Below are 21,671 nucleotides of genomic sequence, written 5' to 3' on the forward strand. Positions count from 1 at the left end.
AAAAAGGCAAGTTATACAGGTTTTCATTTTCTTCTTCACACTTGAAAAGGCTGTCATTTATAGGCTGAGATTGCAACATGATTTTAGGAGAAGTGTAATACGGGCTTTGTATATGTTCTTATGACGCCATGTCCTTTATCAAGAACAGAAGTCTCACAAAGCTTGCTGAAATGTCAATGGTCAAGCAAGAATTTATGGACCAGTCCCTTAAGACAAAATCAACTGAAAAAAACACAACTTTTGACAAACAATTCTACACACATTTTCCTACAACTGGATGTCTAACACCCCCGTGCCTTTGAGCCTTCCATATGATGCATTAGTGACCCTCTATATCACGCCATCAGTTGGTTAAAATTCCATTGCATGATGGAAGTCGAGAATTGTTTTTGCCCTTGCTCAGATCTGGCCAATTTTGACATGCTGCTGATGTGAGCCCTGCAATTTCGGGTGAGCCCTGCAAAATTTCTGAACGTTCAGAATTTGTTAAATGGGCCATTTTAGCAGTGCTTGGTCGACTCTTACACAAGTAAAGGCCCAACGGAAGATAGATGCATTTACATCCCGTTCTGCAATCATAGAAAGTCAACATGGAATTTCGGCAGCAATTTACACAAATCCAAATCAACAATACAGTACAGACACACCTCAGCTTAACGAGTCTGGCTAAAAATGGCCCCTGCGACTTACTGCATACAAGACCACTACCCAGTTACTTCTAATCTGGTAGAATACAGAAGTAAAAACTAAAAAATATTCTTATTGATCATCTTATGGCCCAAATGGACAATGCTGAACTGGTGAGACATAAGACACACCATAGCTCAACAAGTCTTACTAAAAATGGCCATGAAGATGCCCTGCAATTTACTACATACAAGCCCAAAAATCCCATTTATTCTAACCTGGTAGAATTTAGGAAGTGAAAACCGTAAAAGGTTCTTATTGACCATCTTATGGTACAAGATGCAAATGAACAATTATTGAACATGTTAGGCAGGACAAACACACCTTAGCTCAACAAGTCTTACTAAAAATGGCCATAAATCTGCCCTGCAATTTAGTGCATACCAGCCCACTACCCAATTACTTCTAACCTGGTAGAATTCAGGAAGTGAGGTTCTTATTGACCATCTCCTGATACAAGATCCAAATGAAGAATATTGAACAAGAGAGGCAGGACAAACACACCTTAGCTCAGCAAGTCATATTAAAAATGGCCATAAACCTGCAATGTGATTTAGTGCATAACAGCCCACTACCCAATAACTTCTGACCTGGTAGAATTCAGGAAGTGAAAACTATAAAAGGTTCTTATTGACCATCTCCTTGCACAAGGCAAACAGATGAGATCAGAGTGACAAGCATGAGATAAGCCGGCGGGGGTCACCTTATCAACTATATATGGTAATGGTCAGAGGTAACATACCCATCTTCAATCGAACCATATTAGAACCAGACTTTACTTTATGGATTATTCCTACATGAACTGGCTAAAGGACAACTAAAGGCTTCTGTATGACAGTCTAAACAAATCCCAAATCCATTACTATGTGATGCACAAGCCTAAAATTAAAAAAAAACCTCCTTCACATTCTGTGACTGAGCCAAATCCTTCTTTATTTGTGTCTCACATGCAAGCTCCCCCTCCCAGATTTGGAGGGTTTCAGCAACAGAGGCAGTGCTGTCGATCCATAAAGCAGTGGGCAAGACAAGGTGTGGCCAGGTGCTGATTGACAAGCTACAGACTGATTGATACCCACAGCCCCTGGAACATTGTTTATTCCCACTGTATTGCAAGCAGACACTGCCTATATGTGAGACAAAGCTGCTCTGAATTTAGAAGCAGTGCCACACCATCACAGAATGCTGCATTAGCTGGAGTACATTAGCTGAGAGAGGTGGAGGGAGGGAGGGGGAGAGGTGGAGGGAGGGAGAGAGAAAGAGAGAGAGGTGGAGGGAGGGAGAGAGAGAGAGAGAGAGAGAGAGAGAGGATCTGTAACAGCAGGTCAAGAAGACAGACTATAAAAAAAACACTTCCTTGTTTTACTGATGTTATGTATGTTGCTGTCTGTGAGCCACTAAAAAGATTTCCTATCACCTCCTGTCCTGACACAAGTCTCTCCAACAAGACCACAGATTGCAGTAAAAATGTGTCGGGGCTCTATACCTTTCCCACATTACTTGTGCATCACAAAATGATGCTTTGGGCACCCGTGGTGGCAAATCAAATGAGCCACTGTTTTTTTCCAGTTCTGCCCGAAAGTCATCCCCAACCTGCCTGAGCTGATGTCACATGAGCAAATGTTTAAAGACAGTCATGTGACCAGCCACCACAGGAGCCAGGAACCTTATTTGATGCTTCCTGCTGCGATCATCTTCTTCCTTATGCTAGTGTCCGACAATCCCTCTAGTGCTGATGCCCGTCTCTGATCCACCGCAGCCTCGTGTCCAACTGTGTCTGTCCGACGTGCGCGCTCCCGGCTGCGTCCATTCAGTTAATTTTCTCTTCTCTCCCCTCCACTGCGCATGCGCCCGCTTACTTCCTCCTTCACAGCGTTCGGGAGCCGGGAGTTTCTTAGCCGGGAGCGAGCGGCGTGGAACAGGTAAGTATTTAGGTTTTTGCCTAATTTTTTAATCATGGGGCATATATCTAATGCTTGCTAGCAGTAGATATATACCAAAATAAGAGAGACTTTAACTATACAACAGTTTTGCTTTAAGGTATATTAAATGGGCATACTAGTATTAGCTAGGTTCCTCAATAGCACTCAGCCATTTTACCTCTTGCTTAGAGTTGCTCCTCAGAAATGTGTAAGCTCGTCTTCATTGCTTTGAATGAATATGATTTAAACACAGGTTTCCATTAGAGTAGAAGAAAAACTACCTGGGAAAAGACTCTTCAGTGGACTTGGACATTTCCAGCAATAGCACCAAGTGGGGTTACTCATTCATTACAAGGAAATCCATGATCACCCGGCGTGGAGATGGCGTAAACTATAAACCAGATAAGCTAATGTTTAGGAACTTCCTCATATAAAAGTTGGGCTGTCTTTATTAAACTTTATAAGGACCAGAAAATTACATTACAAACCAGATATGGTAATGACTGATTTCTATCACAGGTTGTTCATTCTGTGAATTTTATGATAAGGAAATGTTGACGCCAAATTCAATTGATTGTCTGCATGTGTGACACAAACCAATTTACTGATGAAGGAAGTACAGTCAAGGTATTCATAAAGAGTCATCCCTGCTTGTGTAAAAATTACTGATTGAAATCCAATGAATGTATGATGATGGTGGAAATACCCAGAGGGGAGGAATCACAGGGTTAAGGAAGTAAATTTAGGTGTGCGTGTCCCTAACAATGGGACATGAGCTGCAGACATCAAACAGGGGTGGCCGCTCCCATCAAATGCTGGCAACAGGCAAAGGGCTCTTGAAATGGCTCATCAAATGCCCCTTAAATTCTACTTCCCGTCAACTTACACTTAGGGGCTCATTTATAATGGAGAGCAGGCAACTAGCATTATCAGAATGTGATCAGCCATGGCAGCCACCATATTTTTCTGACAGGTCTACTTTAAACCCTGGGTAGTCAGCTCTTTCATAGGTTCAAATTGACTGTAGGTCCACTATTCCCTCTTGCTGCTGCCATGAAAATGTCAAGTCAACAATAACGGCCTAGGTATCGGACTATCTACAGGTTAAAAAAAAATAGCTGTCCTCTATGTGACACAAAATACTGTTTTTACACACGTGTATTACTAAACATGGCCCTGTGTATAGTCATTTCTGCTCATCCTCATCATGGCAGGACTGGCAGGTATAGACCTGAAAAAAGCTTCACCCATCGTGCAGTAGGAGCTTTTCCCATTCTGACAGTCAGAGTGATGTGATGGAAGTGTGGACTCCTCTCCCATAGCAAGGACAAGAAGTACAATTATTACCTGATTACATTTAATATTTAAAACAAGACTGTAATTTAACAGCGTTTCAATCAACAGGCTGTGAAGGGAATTTATTAAAACTGGATTGGCTGTCCATGGCAACCAATCAGCTTCTCTCTTTCATTTTCAAAATCTTTACTGAACAAACTGAAGAAAGAAGCTGATTGGTTGCCATGCACAGCTGCTCCAGATTTTGTCTGCTCCAGCTTTGATAAATTCCCCCTTGTTTTGTGAACGGTAAACAGAGCGGGTTGGAGACGCAATCACAGCAATGGGGTCTATGAGACCCGCAGCGCTTACATCCGGAGTGGTCAGAAAGTACAGCGGGAGCTATACTAATCCCAGCATGTAAACTGATTGACATAGAAGTAATGCTGCACGATGGAAATTGGCTTGAGGAGCAAGAATGTTTGGCTGCCATAAACCTGATAAAAGGTAATCATGCCAGAGAGGAGCTTTAATTTTTACTGTCTAGCAAACACTGACCCAGATCTTCAATCTCGTTACAGCTGGGTGTGTTTAAATGTCATGGTTGCCCACTACTCTCTGTGGTTCTTTCCTATAGCCCCAATTGTCACTAAGACAGTGCTTCACCTTATATGAGACCAATGCCAATGTAAATTATTCTCAAAAGAGGAAATAAAAATAGGGAATTAAAGGGCGCTAGGGGCTGAAAGGCTCTGGATGGGTCTAGGCATCACTGTGAGGGGATGGAGGGTGTTAGGGGGACTTTGTAGCAGACTTGGTGACCCTGTGAGGGATGAGGCTTTCAGGAGGGGGCAACTGTGAGGTAGAGACTTCTCTAGTCTGTCCCATCCTATGGAACTATTTACCCAAACCTGTCTGACTATTTGCCACTCCGACTGCCTTTAGGCGATCCCTAAAGACTCATCTCTTCAGGGAATCCTATCCCACTTCAACCTAACCACTGAACCATCACGCTCTCAAAAAATTCATCCCCACGCAGCTACCTCCTCATTAATCACTGGCCCCTCCCTTTTAGATTGTAAGCCCTCAGGGGCAGGGCCCTCCTTACCATTTTATCTTGAATTGTATTGTGATAGTAATGTCTTCCTTATATCGTAAAGAGCTGCGCAAACAGTTGGTGCTATATAAATCCTGTATAATAATATTAATAAAGGGTCTCGGGGGGGGGGGCTATGTGGGGGCCCTGTGGGACACCGTTTGACACTGGCGCAGTAGGGGGGGCTGGAAGCTCGACAGAATGCCGAGGATCTGCAGCCGGCTGAAGGCTCTCAGGGGGCTAGGCGGGCATGGGGGGGGGCTGAATGCAGTAGATATTCCACCCCCTCCTTTAGAGAAAATCCTCTCTTTCAGGAAAGGGCAAGTACAATGTAAGCAGCAATTTATATTTTAAGTTATACAATGTGAATGACAACATGTAACAAATATAAAATAAAATAGGTGTCATTCCAATCTGGCTGCAAAAACTTTCAAGTGCACCTGTCATGTGCAAATATGAAAACTGCTATCAGCATATCAGTGCAGACACCTCAGGCAAATGTGGTTGTAAATCCTATATTTTCATGCCACTATACATACAGATAGCCTTAGAGGAATCTAATCATATGTGATCGAGTGGCTTTAGTGTACAGTGCAGCGTGTTAGACAGGTCTAATCCCATGCCTATGTTTACTCTGTGTAATCCCTATACAATGACACAGCCTACACACAACACTCTGACTGCTCAGGTGAACCATTTACTTTCACTGCCCCAACTGCCAGAACATCAGTAATATTTCCAATACAAAAGGTGAGTCTAGGTGGGCAGGGCGGCATTAAACATTGACATTGCACTCACTACAAGGATGGTCCTTAACTTGCAAGTCACGGTTACAAAGTCACCAAAATGTTTGTCAGAAATATATTGCAATGTCATATGTACTTTGTGACAGGTTACATACAATGATGAGGATTCTTATACATCACATATCTCTATGTTATCACAGAAAAACGACAGTCATATCCACGTCATGTTTTTCTCAGGAAAGAATTACTTTAACTTATTCTCTTCATAAAGAAGAACTCCGGCCAGAAGAAAACTTGACCCTTGCAGTGGGGGTTACCCAGCACTGCAAGGGTTAGGGGCTTGTTTTGGCCTAAGGTCTAAAATAACAAAGATATACTCAGCAGAACCTCGGTCCCATCTGGTTGCAGAACCGGTCCCTGCAGCCTCTCTACCCCTTCGCTCCAGTGAGTCATCATGTCCAATACTGTGATTTGGATGTAGGGACGCAGAGGGACATTCCATCGTTGGTGCAGAGGAGGGGAGAGGCTCCGGGAACTGGTCTAGCAGCCAGACGGGACCGAGGTTCAGGTCAGTATATTTGTTTTTTTACATCCTAGACTAAAACAAGCCCTTAACCCTCACAGTGGGGCTACCCCTGCGCTGCAAAGGTAAGTTTTCTTCTGCCCGGAGTTCTTCTTTAAAATTCCAAAGCAACTAAGAAACAAAGAGCAGCTTCATAGTACCTAACGCCCTTGCAAACTGTGTACCAGTGTTCATACAATCAACTAAAAAAGTGCTGAGCACACACAGACAGGCAAATGTCTGCTGCATCATAGAAGCTGATTTCACAGGTTCTGACATGCCGAGGAATGGTAGAAGAAAACCTTTCACATCTCTGCTTACGTCATTCTCATCTCTCTGTACCAAGCACAGATGCAGAATAATCCTGGGAAAACTGCCGCCTTAGTTTGCATTAGGCTGTAAATTGTAAATATAATGATCCAATGAAAGGCAGAGGTGAGGCTGGTCTTGTTGCAAACCCAGTTCGTCTGAGTTCACCCAAGCCTGCTCAAAACTATCATCTCCACTGCTCCCTCCCGGCCCAATCAATGGCACCAGAATCGATTCCTGACCCTTTGTGTTGTATAGCTGAGGGGTAGGAATGAGCCTCTCCACAACTGATTGGGTTGGGAGGGTTGGAGCAATCACAGTTTTGAGCTGGTTTGGGCGAAATGGGTTCCCACCAACTCCAGGCTCATCGCTAATGATAAGTCATTGGTTCTGTTCACTCTCCTCCTGTTACCACATGTGAATGCAGCATAATCAGATTGGCTCCTAATGATCCCCTTCCCTATTTCAAATCAGAGTGCTTCTGTGTAGGGGAACAGGAGGCCAATATAAAGACAGAGGCTATGCTTACACATACATAGTGTTTTAGCGTGCGGGCCAGTGTAATGGTGGGAGTCGGTGCCTTGCATTGCAACGCAAGCCACTGTTTACTTGTTTGTTTTTAAACTTTACTGAAATGTCAAAGTGACATTTTATTCAGATCTATCTACAGCAGCAGAGCTGTGACATCAGGTGAGCTATGGTGCCTTGTGGAAAAATCCAGCACGTATGCACCGGAAGGCGGCATTGTAGTGTGAACAAGTGTTTATCATGTGCAGTTGCAGTGACTGGCAGTGATCCAGTGCAGAAGAACACCAGTCACCGCACATAATGTGAACATAGCAAGATTCCGGTACATGTATGAAATGATAACTGCATTCAATTGTGTCTTTTTTTATACCTGCATGGAGCCTTTTTTTTTTTTTTTCAAGTCTACCTTCACCAACAAAGGATATTGCTCACAAGTCTACCTTCACCAACAAAGGGTAAGGCTCACAAGTCTACCTTCACCAACAAAGGATATTGCTCACAAGTCTACCTTCACCAACAAAGGGTAGGGCTCACAAGTCTACCTTCACCAACAAAGGGTAAGGCTCACAAGTCTGCCTTCACCAACAAAGGATATTGCTCACAAGTCTACCTTCACCAACAAAGGGTAGGGCTCACAAGTCTACCTTCACCAACAAAGGGTAAGGCTCACAAGTCTACCTTCACCAACAAAGGGTAAGGCTCACAAGTCTTCCTTCACCAACAAAGGGTAATCAGATTTTGGTCTGTGTGTTTTATATACAAGGCCAGAACAAACCTCAGAAGCATAAAACACCCACATGAGTAAACATCAGCCAAGTGCATGCATGTCATCATTCCCTTTATACCGACTAAAACAGTAATCAGTTAAAAAGTAACTCTGTGCACTTGCTACCAGCAATCACGTCAACCAATAAAAAGGATTGTCTACCGCAGAAAAAAATCTTTCGATAAGAAAACTTAAGAATTGCAATTCTGAGATGAGCATTTAAAAGGACAATTCATATCATTTTATGACTGTAATAAATACTGTACATTAATACTTGTAACAACATTATAATCTTAAAAGAGTTGAGTTATGTAATAAGGTGATTCAATCACTGACTATATTCAAAATGCAGTAAGGCCCCATTCACACCTGACCGTTTTGTAGCGCGTCCTACGCTCGATGAACGCTCTACAAAACGGTCAAAAAAATAAATTGCATTGTAGTCAATGGTATCGTTCCCACCTGTCCGTATTTCCGCCCGTCCCGAACGCACTACAAAACGGCCCACGCATGAAAAGGTCCCGGAGCGTTTTTTGCTGCGTATTGGTCCGTTTTGTAGGGCGTTTTCCATTTGTATACTGCCAAGTAGCCTTTGGAATCGCGCGACGGTCGCGCGACTTTTTTACCGCGAATCGCGGTTAAAAAAACGCGTGGCGGTCGCGCGACAGACGCGCATATTACAATACGCATAGGTGTGAATGGGGCCAAAATCCCAGAAATCAGAGATCCCTTCATACCTGACAAATGGATCCGGCTTTTGACAGGTAGTTAGGTTACACAGCAGCGGGCTTCCCTACTGCTTGTGTAATCTAACTTGGTGAGACAAGAGCGGTCAAGGCCTCTACTCTGTGTTAGAGGCGTGCGCTCTGTAGATGGCTTAGACCAATAGAAAAGCACTATTGGTCCAAGCTGGCCAATAAAAAAAAAGAAGAAAAAAAACACTAAGGCCATCAATCTCGATGCCTCAGCAGTGATGAACAAGTGAGGGACAGGAAGGCTCCTCTCTGTCTCCTCCCCACACAGCTTGGTGACTGAGCTAGGGAACGGGGCTTCGGCAGGACAGGGGCGGAGCATTGGCAGGCTGGGGGATGCCTCACCCAGCACAGAAGGCATGGCACGTCACTGGTACATATTCTGGTCAGGACGCTATCTGCAAGTTTGCATGTCCTCCTTGTGCTTACGTGGGTTTCTTCCATGTACTCCGGTTTCTACACACACTCCAAAGACATGCTGGAAGGTTAATTGGCTCCGGTCTAAATCCGCCCTGTATGTGTGCATGCATGTTATATAGAGGTCTTTGCTTGTAAGCTCCTCGAGTGCAGGGACCTGTTGTGAAGGTGCATTATGCACTATATAAATACCAATAATAAATAGAGATAAATCATATTGGTTGCCAATGGTAGTGCACTTTACACAGTTACTGTATGAGATGCTTCGACACTTCCAGAAATAATAAGTATGAATACAATAAGAGAGTGGAAATGGCAGTATAGACAGCATTCAGAATTTTCCCTTCACTTTCCGGGAAGGACTCACATGATCCCTTTTGGATTCTGCAGCATACAGGCTTTTGGTCCAAACGTGGTTACTGGGCATGGTCCATGCATGGATCGCGTTCTCCTGCGGAATATAATGAGCAAATATTAATTACAGTTTTCTACACAGGAAGTATTTTATCAGAAAGAATCTGCATTTTAAACAAAACAGCAACAAATAAAGAAAGATGTACTGTCGTAAAGCTTTGTATCCAGATGGTTGACTTTTCAAATGTAAATGGATTCACATTACAGACGACATAAACAGTTTCATGTATTCTCATTCACAGAAAATTTATTCAATTTATTTTTCAATATTTTTACTGTTTCTTTGAAAAGGTTCACAATAAAGTTTGAACCCAGTAACAGATTTTAGGTCATCCAGGTATTAAGTTTTGTATTATAGTTATCTGCAAAATATTTTCTAGCCCATGAAGAGAAAGCATTGCCCAGATATTACAATAAATGAATAATGTCAGTTTAAAGATGGACAGATACAAATAGAATTTTCTTTTAAGAAAATTGTTTTCGGAACGTACATTTGATTTTCTAATAGTTAAAGATAAACTTTACCCAGATCTTTAAAATAACAACTAACACAACTTTAGAAATGTTTAGTAATGACAATCTACAAACACATACTTCTAGATAATTGCCGGCTTAGTATTCTTTGCATACCTTATTTCTCTTTTCTTACCCTGTCTTCTGACAGTGGCCATTACACTGAGTGGCCAGATTATTATGACCACCTGACGTTTGTAGGCAAATTAGCTATAATTTGGCATTGAAGTTGCTAGAGGGCCAGACCATTATAAATAGGGAAGCAGGTTGTTTACCACGACAGTAGAAGAGGCAGGATACTAGATCTCCTTTTACTTCCTGGAGCTCTGGCACATGTGACTAGAAAATGTGACCATGCACTTCATCTCAGGGGAGGAAAATGCCTTTCCCTGAAATCTCATGAGATTACAGTTGAGATTTCCCAGCAATGCTCTGCTGATGTAACCTTCCCAGGATGCAATGCTTTGGCACATTACATCATTTGTGCCAGAAGAGGACCAGGAAGTAGATTAATTCTATTTGTAAATAAATGAAAAACAAGTTTTTTAAACTAGTAAATGTAAGATGATTTTAAATCAGCATGTAGAGCTGCATGCTGCTGTGATTTTTAGTGAAAGGGGGTAAAGCTCCATTTTAATGGAAGCAAAACTGACAAACATTTTTGACCACGGTGACAAAATAAAAATCAAAAGAGCAGAATGGAAATTTTTTCTCGAATCTTCGAAATTCTAACAGTAAATTAAGTTTTTATTCCATCAACTCCTTTAACCAGTTGACATCCGCGGTGTTAAACCCCCTTCCCATCCAGGCCATTTTTCAGTATTCAGCGCTGCGGTACTTTGACTGACATTTATTCCGTCATGCAGCGCTGTACTGAAATGAATTTTATACCCTTTTTTGGGGACAGATAGAGCTTTCTTTTGGTGGTATTTATTCACCACTGGGGGTTTTATTTTTTTACTATATTAAGGAAAAATTACCAAATTTTAAAAAAAAAAACAGTTTCCCCTATATTAAATGATAAAACATTTATTATTACCCAATTTTTTGGTAAAATATAAAAGATGGGGTCACGTCGGGTAAAAAGACACTAAACATGTCAAGCCTTAAAATTGCGTGCGCGCGCGAAACCTCAAAAAACGATAATACCCAAAATTGGCCCTAGGCGACGCTTTAAAAGCTGTTACCGCTCATCAGTTTAGTGTTATCAGTGATTGATGGCCCTAAAATGATTGCTCTCACTGCGACGTTCGCGGCGATATGTAACATGTGTAGCGCAATTGTAATTTTTGCGCGCTGGGGCACCGGACGCGTATTTACGTTTATAGGCGCGTAAACGTGGGGGTGGGGGAGTTAAACATTTTGGGGGGGTTTTTTCCCCTTTTTTTATATGTGGCTTTTATTTTATTTTATTTTTTTATGTGTTACTTTTCTTTTTTTTTATTTATATTTTTTTTTTTTGCACTTATTGTTATTGCTATTATATAGGGGGATAACAACCCCCTATATAATAGCAAAGGCACACTGACAGGTCCTCTTTATGGAGATATTAGGGGTCTCTAGGACCCCTAATATCACCTATGGACCCCAAAAGAAGCTGATAAAGCAGAGATCTGCTTTATCAGCTTCTTCTCTCTCCAGATGACTGACAGGTGAATGCGGAAGTGATGTAACACACATCACTTCTGCATTCACAGCCCGGACGGGGATCAGCAAGGAGCTGATCTCCCGTCCTCCTCCTCCTGACGCCCTCGGAGCCGGTCCCGGGATCCAAGATGGGGCAGCGGATCCCGGGAATCAAGGTGAGGGGTCAGGGGGAAAAAAAAAACAAAAAAAAAAAACCGGAAGCGGTTTTGGGGGGGGGCTACTTTTGTACCCCATGGTCCGTGTGTGTGTTGTGAAGTAGCCATTACTCCAAGCTCACTCCTGTGATGGCCTACAATCTCAATTTTACTTTACTCATTTGTATTGAGATTGTAGTCCATCACAAGAGTGAGCTTGGAGTGGTGACCACTTTACAACACAAACAGGGACCATGGGAAACAAAAGTAGCCCCCCTCCAGAAGGAAGGACAGTGTCGGCACCAATTCAGAGATGATTGGAGGATCTACAGCCGAGTGATACACAAATAAGATACATTTTTGTTAATAATTAAAGGTACTCAAATGAATTTTTAAGATTTAACTCCTGAGTTTTAAGTCACTTTAGAGAGTTAGTCAAGCCACAGCTGATATTTAAATATGGGACTGATATTGTCAGGCAATATGTGAAATATACCAGAAGAGAGACCCTTCCTGCCGCAGCTGGAGGAAAGATACTCTCAGGAATGGTACAGACCATAGTTCTTGGGGAGAGGACTCAGAACTGAAGTAATTAGGAAATACTGTGATTAAAACCACTTCCTTCCACCTCTTACCTAATGTTTTAGCAGGCTACCCTTTAAGCACCAGATTTGACAAGCTATGACCCTCAGCTGTGGTCAAACTACAAGCCCCAGCATGCCAGCACCAACCCTTTTCTTTCCTTAACCCTATGTATAAAAACAAGTCCAAAAGTGTGAGTGTGTGTAACCATGAAGAGACAGGTCACCAGCACTCAATGATTTGAATAAATATGTCCTTTTTAATGGACAAAGATGTCACAATGATCAACAAAGCCGACGTTTCGGGGCCGCGCAGGGTCCCTTCTTCAAGGCAGAACGATGTGACTGTCACGTCGTTCTGCCTTGAAGAAGGGACCCTGCTCGGCCCCGAAACGTCGGCTTTGTTGATCATTGTGACATCTTTGTCCATTAAAAAGGACATTTATTCAAATCATTGAGCGCTGGTGACCTGTCTCTTCATCTTGCATCTTGCACGGTGCCATCCGTGGTAGTTACTACAAGCACCATCGTTTCTGTTGGCCGGGACTGCTGTAAGGTGTGCGGAGGGCATTTCTATCGACTAAAACCAGTGTGTGTAACCAGACTCCAGCTATTGATACTTTAGGTATGACAAATGGAAGCAAACTTCTTTAATGGCTGCTATGTACAATACATGAACATTGCCTTGCCCTGGTTTTTTGTCAGCCAGCATAGTCATAAAAACTAAACAGCACAAGGGCCACCTCTGAGTGGGTTCACAATACTGTAGGCCAGACAACAAAGAGAGAGAGAGAGAGGGGAGTGACTCGGAATCTTGCAGAGTCATGCTTACTCCAATACAAGAGCCAGCATTGCCGTGAGCTCCTTACAGATGATGCCAGTAATAGAGCATTACTAAGAACACCAACATGCAGAACAGGAGGAACACAAAACCACAGATGTTAAGAAAACACAAATGTGCAATCCTAATAGGCATATGAGAACATTCAAAAAAAAACAACGGGTAACCAATTGTAAAATACAATGAAGATGTTGCATATATGTTGCATATATGAGTATCCAAGCACCCACATAAACCTTTCAGCACAACACCCTCCTACATAACAACCATGCGATTGACACTGCTGAAACTGGTCATACATGGAATATGTGTGCAGTCAGCCGAATATCTATACTTCGTGGGAATGTATGTTTTTCTGTGTTATCAAAAATGCAATGTAATGAGCGATCTGCAGTCTGGTTGGCTACAGTGGCAATTTTTAAAAATGGCACCCCAATGGACCCTGCATACAACCCTTAATACACACGCATGTCAGCACATCACATAGCACACTGCTTTAAACAACAGTTTGTCTGATTTTTCATGCGCTATGGTGCTCATTCAAAATATATGGGCTGCCTTTATGTTAAAGTAATTCATATAATGCACTGGAGCGCTATGAAGAAGGTATTACAGATGCTTGCATGTGTAAGGTTCAGTATTCCTTCTGGTGAAAGGTTGAAGATATATACACACATTATCAGGGTGGAAACTAGTTACAGAATACACTACCTGAAGCATATAGTATGATGATCTTTTTGCTGAGGAAGTACCGTGGGATTTTGGTAGGATGGAAAACATGATTACATGATGACTGCATTTGAACATGTTTCACTATATATATATAGCCATTAAGATTGCATTGTAACACATATCTACAGTGCGCTGCAACACTCCTGCATTGTATGACTGCAATGCAGATTCATGTGTTCTGTGTGTTCTGTGTGCTGTGTTTAGGGCAATGACATGGGGGCACCTGAGCATTCCAGTAACAGCCACTACTCCATTAGGCATCATAAGGAGGCATTGTAGATCAATGCCTCCCAAGGAACCAGCAGACCTGTCATCAATATGGGCACCCACTGGAAAGCAAGGTCCTGTTCCTTTCCCAATGTGGGCTTGTACTAATGGAAGGTCTGAAGCAAATGGGGAAAGGGGGATTGGAATATCTGCTACCTTAAGACCCCCACAGTGCCCCAAACCTCCAACAATGTCCCACAGTGCCCCCGCAAAACACCAAGCCCCAGTTCAATCCAGAGACTCGGTCTCCCCACAGTGCCCCCCTTCTCCCCTGGGCCACCTAGTCTGCTGCATTGCTCATTAACCCCCTCCAGAACCCCCATTCCCCTTCCCCACGCCTATCCAGAGCCCCAGAACACTTAAAGCCCCCTATTTTTTTTTCCCCCACTGACACCAACAGTGTCATCTTCACCGGGTGCACAGAGTGACCTTGTCCTGGCATTGGCTGTCTTACCATGTTCTGAAAAAAATGTGCAGGACCTTTGTTTCATGTGTTGAGGTACACTGAGGACAAACCATTTTGAATGGGCGGCCAAACACAATCCCCCTCAAAGCACAAAAACGTTTGCACACTGCGTTATGGTGTGAATGGGCCCGAAAATGACAATACTCAGTAAATAATACCTCGAAGTTATGCGCTCTTACACCACATACATCATAGCTGCTCTTTAATGGTCCTTATGAGTCTGTAAATGGTATTCAAATAAAACACTCGACATTGTTGTCTCTCTGAACACTCGGCCAGTGTTAGGACAAATGCAGCAGGACTATAGCTGTATGATGAGTAGTCTCTGTGTACAATGTCATTACCTGCTATTAATTATTCATAGCGAGGTTCTGTCATTAATATACTAAGTTACTAGGCCATTCATTATTAGTGAGGGAGATCACAATACAACATCATTGTATGAGAATATAACAGGCTTGTTATAGGAAGTAGAAGGACTTGTTGCCGGACAGAAATCCATTTATGTTTTTGGAGTTTTTGCAAACACTAACCTTTCTCCTCTGGTTTTATGTCTAATTAAAGGCTCTCATTATAATTAGATGAAAAGAATCACTTTCACTGGCCAGTACCTTCCAATGTAACTGAAGGACTGCTCATTCATTTGTTGAGGTCCTCTGACCCTTAATCAAATGGTACCACCGGCCATGCCAGTTCTGCTTGTTATGTAGGTGTACCCGTCATGGCTTATAAACATTTTAATGGAAAAGTACAATTTTCTTCTTAAAGTTTACACTTTATAAATATGAATTAATATTATTTTATTATACATTTGTGCATTATGTACAGCGTGCATTCATGGAATAGTTTCTAGGTGGACATGTAAATTCTGCCTACTTCTTGGCAGACTGTGTATAAGTGATAGGGAGTACGAGTACAGATATTTTGCTGTCGATACTGAGTACCAATACCGGTGCTTCTGCTGGCATGGAGCCGGCTTCCCGGGCAATCAGGAAGACGGGCAGTGGCTATTGACATGCTACCTGGCTTCCTGATTGCCGTAGGGTAACATGGAGCCCGCTTCCCGTGCGATCAGGAAGCTGGGCGGCGAGTAGTGACCCGCCTCCCAGCTTCCTAATTGGCTGGGAAACCGGTTCGATGCCGACTGGCTGGAAAGCTGGCTTCCCGGCCAATCAGGAAGCCGGGAGGCAGGTCATTACTTTCCTCCAGCTTCCTGATCGCACGGGAAGCTGGCTCCATGTTCCCCTACGGCACTGCCGATCAGAGGAAATCTTCCTCTGACCGTAAGTTCCGGTATCGGGGAAGGTATCGGAGCATTTGGGTGAATACGTGTATCGGCACCGATACTAGTATCGGAATCGGTGCATCGCTAATAAGTGACTAAGCAAGACTGTCCTACATCTGCTAGGAAATAGGGAGGGGATGTGTCCCGCCACTAAATCATACATCTGTGTAATCTGATCTCTCCTGCCATTCAGTTCTCCTTCAAAAGAGCAGAGAAAGCTGGTGCTCTAGCTTTGTGTTATCTACTGGCTGCTATTAGTAAAAATACCTACCTTTAACAGGTATTTTCTGAGAGCAAATCTGTCATAAGAAAATAAGAGAGGCCAGCATGTCTTGCCTCTCCTTTAGAGAAAGCTCGTTCCCTAGATGTCATACTTATCTTTTGCTTTAATTTGGTCTTAGTCTGTGACCCAGAGGTCAGGAATTCTGACAATTTTTCCGACTCTTGCTATAGCATGCTTGTGTCAGTTCTGTGATTTAAAAGTACTTAAATCAGAATCTGGCGCTTGGAATTTTCTGAAGAAGGCCACAAATGGCAGTCTCCATACTTCTTTCATAACAGGTTCACTTTCAAGTGAGCATGTTAGGCATCAATGTGTCCATGCTAACAATACTGTTAAAGTGTTTTCATCCTATAATTGATTTCTGAGCAACCCGGGAGCCCCAGATAGTAAGCCCATTATACACAAAATCACCACGCGGGCAGAATACTATCTATGTGTGACCCAACACATAACTGAATCATATATACCTACGCCCCATTCAGTCTTATCTGATCCATTGTGTTATACCAAGCATTATTTTTTTTTTTAAATGTAGGCTGGCTGGTAAGTGTGCTGGGAAATTTTTGCTTTTGCATTGCGTAAAACCCTTCCATGTGCACCTTGCTTTAGAGCTAGTTATGAATTGATAAATGCGTTTGCCTTTTGTTTTACTTGTTGGATTTGGTGTGGGGACACATTGGGGGCTGCAGCTGCTATTGTGGTGTGCCAGGCTTCTAGTGCGTCCCTGTGCCATTGTGGTGTGCCAGGCTTCTAGTGCGTCCCTAAAGCACTAGAAGCGTACTGGACGCTTCTAGTGCGTCTAGCGCGAACAGTGCAGCCTGTTCTTCCATGGGGAAGAACAGGCTTATGCGTACAATCACACGCAGCAGCTGTCCTTCCCGGGAACGGCCCGATATGGCAGTGCACGCTGCACAGATCTGTACGGGCCGCCACTTGGCTGTGTGAATGAGGCCTAAAATCCATACCAGAACCCATCTAGGATAAGTAACTATTTGTGAGCCCCTATGCCTGGCGATGCTCCTGTGACTTTAGGCTATGTATAAACAAGACTGTGTGCGTTTCTTCAGCCTATGAATATCGATATGACAGGAAGGACTCTAACAAGCTGCTTATCAGATAGCAGCAAAATCAAATGTTTTCACTGTCCCGTGATCATGAGCACACGCTACACGTTCTGTTTGTTGGAAAGGGTGTTACGCAGACAAAACAATCTTTTACAGATCTGTCAAAGCCCAACACCACCTTTCAAACAAATATGATCATGGAAGATTGGACAATGATGTAATGAACTCTACTGATAACAATGATCAACTAATGTGCTTCCTAAAATAAAAATCCAGAGTATTTTTAATTAGAAAGTATTTTCATATAGTATTGCAATATGGAGCCTAAATGCTTTTATTTATAGGACATTCATATTTTATAAGCTTGTTTCATATTTTTGTTATCGTATTGTCAGTGGGAGATAAAACAAAGGAACATTTCTCTAACAGGACACAATACTATCCGTCTGGTGCAGTCCTGCGCTCTGGAATTTGAATTTTGCTGACAAATGGCAAGCAATCATTGGTCAGCGCGGTCACCTGACCAATGAGAAGTACTTCTTGCTAAGAAGCGCTTCTCATTGGTCAGTGCAGTCAGGTGACCACTTAGCAATGAGTGGTTGCCATTTTCCAGCGAAATTCAAAATCCAGAGTGCAGGGCTGCTCTAGACGGAAGTACGGGGTATGAATACCGGATATACCTACACAGCGGAGCTGAAGCAGTGTTCGTCCAAAGATAAGTATAGTGGGGGGGAGGGCCAGATTGGAGGGTGTAATTACATTTTCCCAAATTCACCTGGGAAAGCGGAATTACCCTTTAATGAATACAGAGCTGGATTCATCGCTTTCTTTTACATCTTCCTAAAGATTAACTTTAACAAAAATCTACAAGTGTCATATAATGCTATTGTGCACTGTACTACGAAGTGGCCTCACTGCGGGTGATCTATTTCCAACTTGCGCATCGAATCTTGCGCATCCAACTCCACTCCTAAAGATATCATTGGGAATCTTACAAAATGTGAGACATTACCTACAGCATTTCTAACAAAGAGCAGAGAAGTGAGCAAAGCCTGCAAGAGATGCAATGACCCAGTCCACTAGTCTTCCTGTAACCAAGTTGTGAATTATGGTGGACTGATTCAGCAAACAATGCACAGTAAATGCACCCACCTGAACTCCTTACTACTTCCAGGTCCCGGTGAAGCAGACAAGCTGCGGGACTTTGTCCTCCCTCGGATGGGTTTCCCGCGACTTACGTCCTCTTCGCAGTCACAGGGTGCGAATATAAATCCCTCTTCTGAGCTCACGCTCTGGTCTTTGCCACAAACCTTGCTCTGGGATCTCTCCATTGTACAATTGGGAATGCCTCACTCAAGGAGAATGACTGTGAAAATAAAATAAAAAAGTCGACATATAATACCAAATGACACATTGGCATTGCATAACAGATGTTTTATTTTTAGCAATATGCAGATTCTTGCATGCACATCATAGGTAAGACTGACACTAGTTCGCACTGTGCTTCCTCCACCCAAACAATCACACGGCAATAGACACCCCATGCCTGAAGGGGAAGTGAGAGCCATACAAATACCTGTCTCTCCTTCCCTGTGCAGTCGGAGAATGAAGGAAACCCCACCCGGCTTCCTCTCCCTACTATAGGCTAGCACTCCAGGACAGCACTGGCTGGGAACGAGAAGTCTGCTCAGTACACACACAGGATACCGTGTTGCCAAAGGAGGAAGAAAACCAACTCACCTCAGGTTGTCACGTAGCAGGATTGCAATAAAAGTTGCAGAAATGACATATTGCCGATGACAACAGCTGAACTTCTCCCATGTGGGTAGGTTACAAAACACCTCCTGATGATTAAAGTCTACCCACAGACACAAGATAAGGGTGTTCAAAAGTGTACTTCTAGACAAAACTTTTCTAAAGTTTTGGCTAGAACGTTGAAGTATTTCCCTTGTTTTTCTGCCACCGGACATGTTTCACCACACAGGACGTCAGGGAAATGTCTGCAACAGGTACATAGACAGCAAGAAAAGGCTAAATTAAAGAAATAGCCCGTACTTCCTAAAAACAAGCAATAAATAGATTAAAGGCAGGTATGCCTGGAGGTAACTAATTGCTTCCTTTGTATGTGAGGGTGCCTGAGCACTCCTGTGCCTTGAGCCTCATAGCGGTTTACATACAGATGTGAAATTACAGCTGGCCATACAGTGGTCGAATTTTGGACGATTCCTGATGACTCAGCGATGCCAAAATGAGACCAGTGTGTGGCCATGCCGGGACCCCCCTGTTTTACAGTCACTGTTTAGGTATTGTGACAGCTAAGGAAAGGGGATCCTCCATCCATGCTGAATTTTCAGCTAGACACAATCAGTCTGCGTTCGGGTGGGGTGTCCGCAGGCAATCGCAAGATGTGCAATTACATACGAACTGTCTGCAAACAGCTGAGGTGGCGTCACCAGTCAATGTATAGCACAGCAGCTCCTGCCCACAGCTGATCGCACGAGTCTTACACAGGAATTCGCAATCTGGCCCCATTCCCAAGTGTGACTGGGGCTTTAAAGGAGAACTATGAGGCGAGTGCTTTTCACTCACCTCATAGTTCTAGCCGACCTGTGACAATTAGACTGTCACAGGTCGGCTCAGTAGATCGGGAGGTGAGCGAGCACATACCGGCGTTCGCTCACCTCTCGATCCTGTCACGGCTCTCTGCCGTGACAGGTGAGGGGCTGGATGCCCCGCTCCGCCAGCGGTGACTGGCAGAATGGAAGTGAGAGGGGGCGGGTACAGCTGGCTCTGCCCCTAGATAGGCAGAGCCAGCCGTCAGTCACGCAGCTGGTCGGATCACGGTACAATTGTCGCGATCCGCTTCAGCTGCGGCGTCAGCTGCTCGCGGTATACTGCGGCGTCTCAGTATACCGCGGGATAGGAGAATTATGAGGCGAGTGATTTTCACTCAGCCTCATAATCTGAGCCGACCTGTGACAATGAAACTGTCACAGGTCGGCTCAGTAGATCAGGAAGTGAGTGAACACATACCGGCGCTCGCTCACTTCTCGATCTATCCGAGCAGAGAGCCGCAACTGTCACTCACGGCGCCCTGCAGGGATCCCCTCCCCTGTCCGATCCTCCAGCACGGACTCTAGATAGGCAGAGCCAGCTGTCACTCATGCAGCTGGGTGGATCCAGACAGAATTGTCAGGATCCGTTCCGGCTGTAGCTCATGGTATACTGAGCCTAGGAGGACGCTAGTTTGTGTCCTCCCGTTACCCTAAGGAGAACTATAGGGAAAAGACTTAACCCCATAGTTCTCCTTTAAGGTAATGCTGTCTCTGGAGATCTGTTGTGAGGTTTGATGATGCCACTGCTGTACTGCTAACTGTTCTCCTCGCTGCGCACTCCGACACATGGAAGCAAAATTCAAGATGGCTGCCTCCATACAGAGACACAGCGCAGGACAAGCGCTGTAAAGTTGCCAATGTAAAGTTGGGTACACACTTTTTTTATTTGACAGATTCCGCCACCCATGCTAACATCACGGATGAAAGAATCTCCTGATGTGTACATTGTATTCTAACGGTGCCGCCGGTCGCTGTCAGTATACTCAGACAGTGCATGCAGCTCATTGGCTGCAAGCACTGTTGTTTGGCCAATGATTTTCAAGCATGTCCCTTTGGGAAAAGTCGATCTAATGATTGACTTCTGCTGAGAAGATAAGGCCACCCACAGATAATCAGCCGATTCAGCAGGATTTGCTCGGTGTGCACCCAGCTTCAGTAATAGGAAAAGATCACAGCTACCGCTGACTAGTTCTTTACCCTCTGCCTGTCCTTTTATGTGATAGAGCCTCCAGAGTTCAGTTCCTCCTTAAAAAATTTCAATACAATTGATGAGTGTAAAGGATGACAGTCCAGCTAGAAATATGTAACTGTTATAACCACAAACAACTGGAAGGAACAATCGCAATAAAATCATACAAAACACATCAACCAATCACAAAATATGTCATTAATGTTCATTCAAATTTCTAAGATGCCAAATCTTCTTAAAGGACAAGTGTACCGTTACTAAAAAAGTGTGCTCATCCACCCTCAATATCCACCGAACCTAAACTAACCCGGAATTCCTCCACCCAGCTCCTTACTTACCCGAGCCCATAACAGCAGCTCTGCGAGTGTCTCATAGTACGGCCTCATTCAAATCTATGAGGCCCCCGGCAGGGCCACCTAGAGGAGGAGGTCACGGCTGTTACACTCAGATAAGTAAGCAGCTGGGTGGGGGATTCTAGTCCAGTTAGGGGGCTAGTGCAATGTTTACTACAAGAGTGCTTGTCCTTTAAAATGAGCCCACATACAGCCAGCAGCCATCCTGCCTAAATACATGAACATTTATT

At 43.7% G+C, this 21,671-nt stretch overlaps 1 protein-coding gene across 3 annotated transcripts in view; it reads right to left on the minus strand.

The window, feature by feature from the left end:
- NADK (NAD kinase) overlaps positions 1 to 21,671 on the minus strand; it is a 70,662-nt gene that overhangs the window by 27,032 nt on the left and 21,959 nt on the right. For 2 of the 3 annotated variants that reach the window (XM_018553085.1, XM_018553084.1), the window contains 2 exons: positions 18,437 to 18,650; positions 9,425 to 9,508 (listed from right to left, as the gene is read on the minus strand). In XM_018553085.1, the coding sequence (XP_018408587.1) occupies positions 9,425 to 9,508; positions 18,437 to 18,615 (263 nt within the window). In that variant the 5' untranslated portion in view covers positions 18,616 to 18,650. Of the gene's footprint in view, positions 1 to 9,424; positions 9,509 to 18,436; positions 18,651 to 21,162; positions 21,171 to 21,671 lie in introns of all 3 variants that reach the window. The other variant, XM_018553086.1, reaches the window with a different exon arrangement.

This window comes from Nanorana parkeri, unplaced genomic scaffold, assembly GCF_000935625.1.
Source record: "Nanorana parkeri isolate BGI_ZX_2015 unplaced genomic scaffold, ASM93562v1 scaffold109, whole genome shotgun sequence".
Taxonomy (NCBI): domain Eukaryota; kingdom Metazoa; phylum Chordata; class Amphibia; order Anura; family Dicroglossidae; genus Nanorana; species Nanorana parkeri.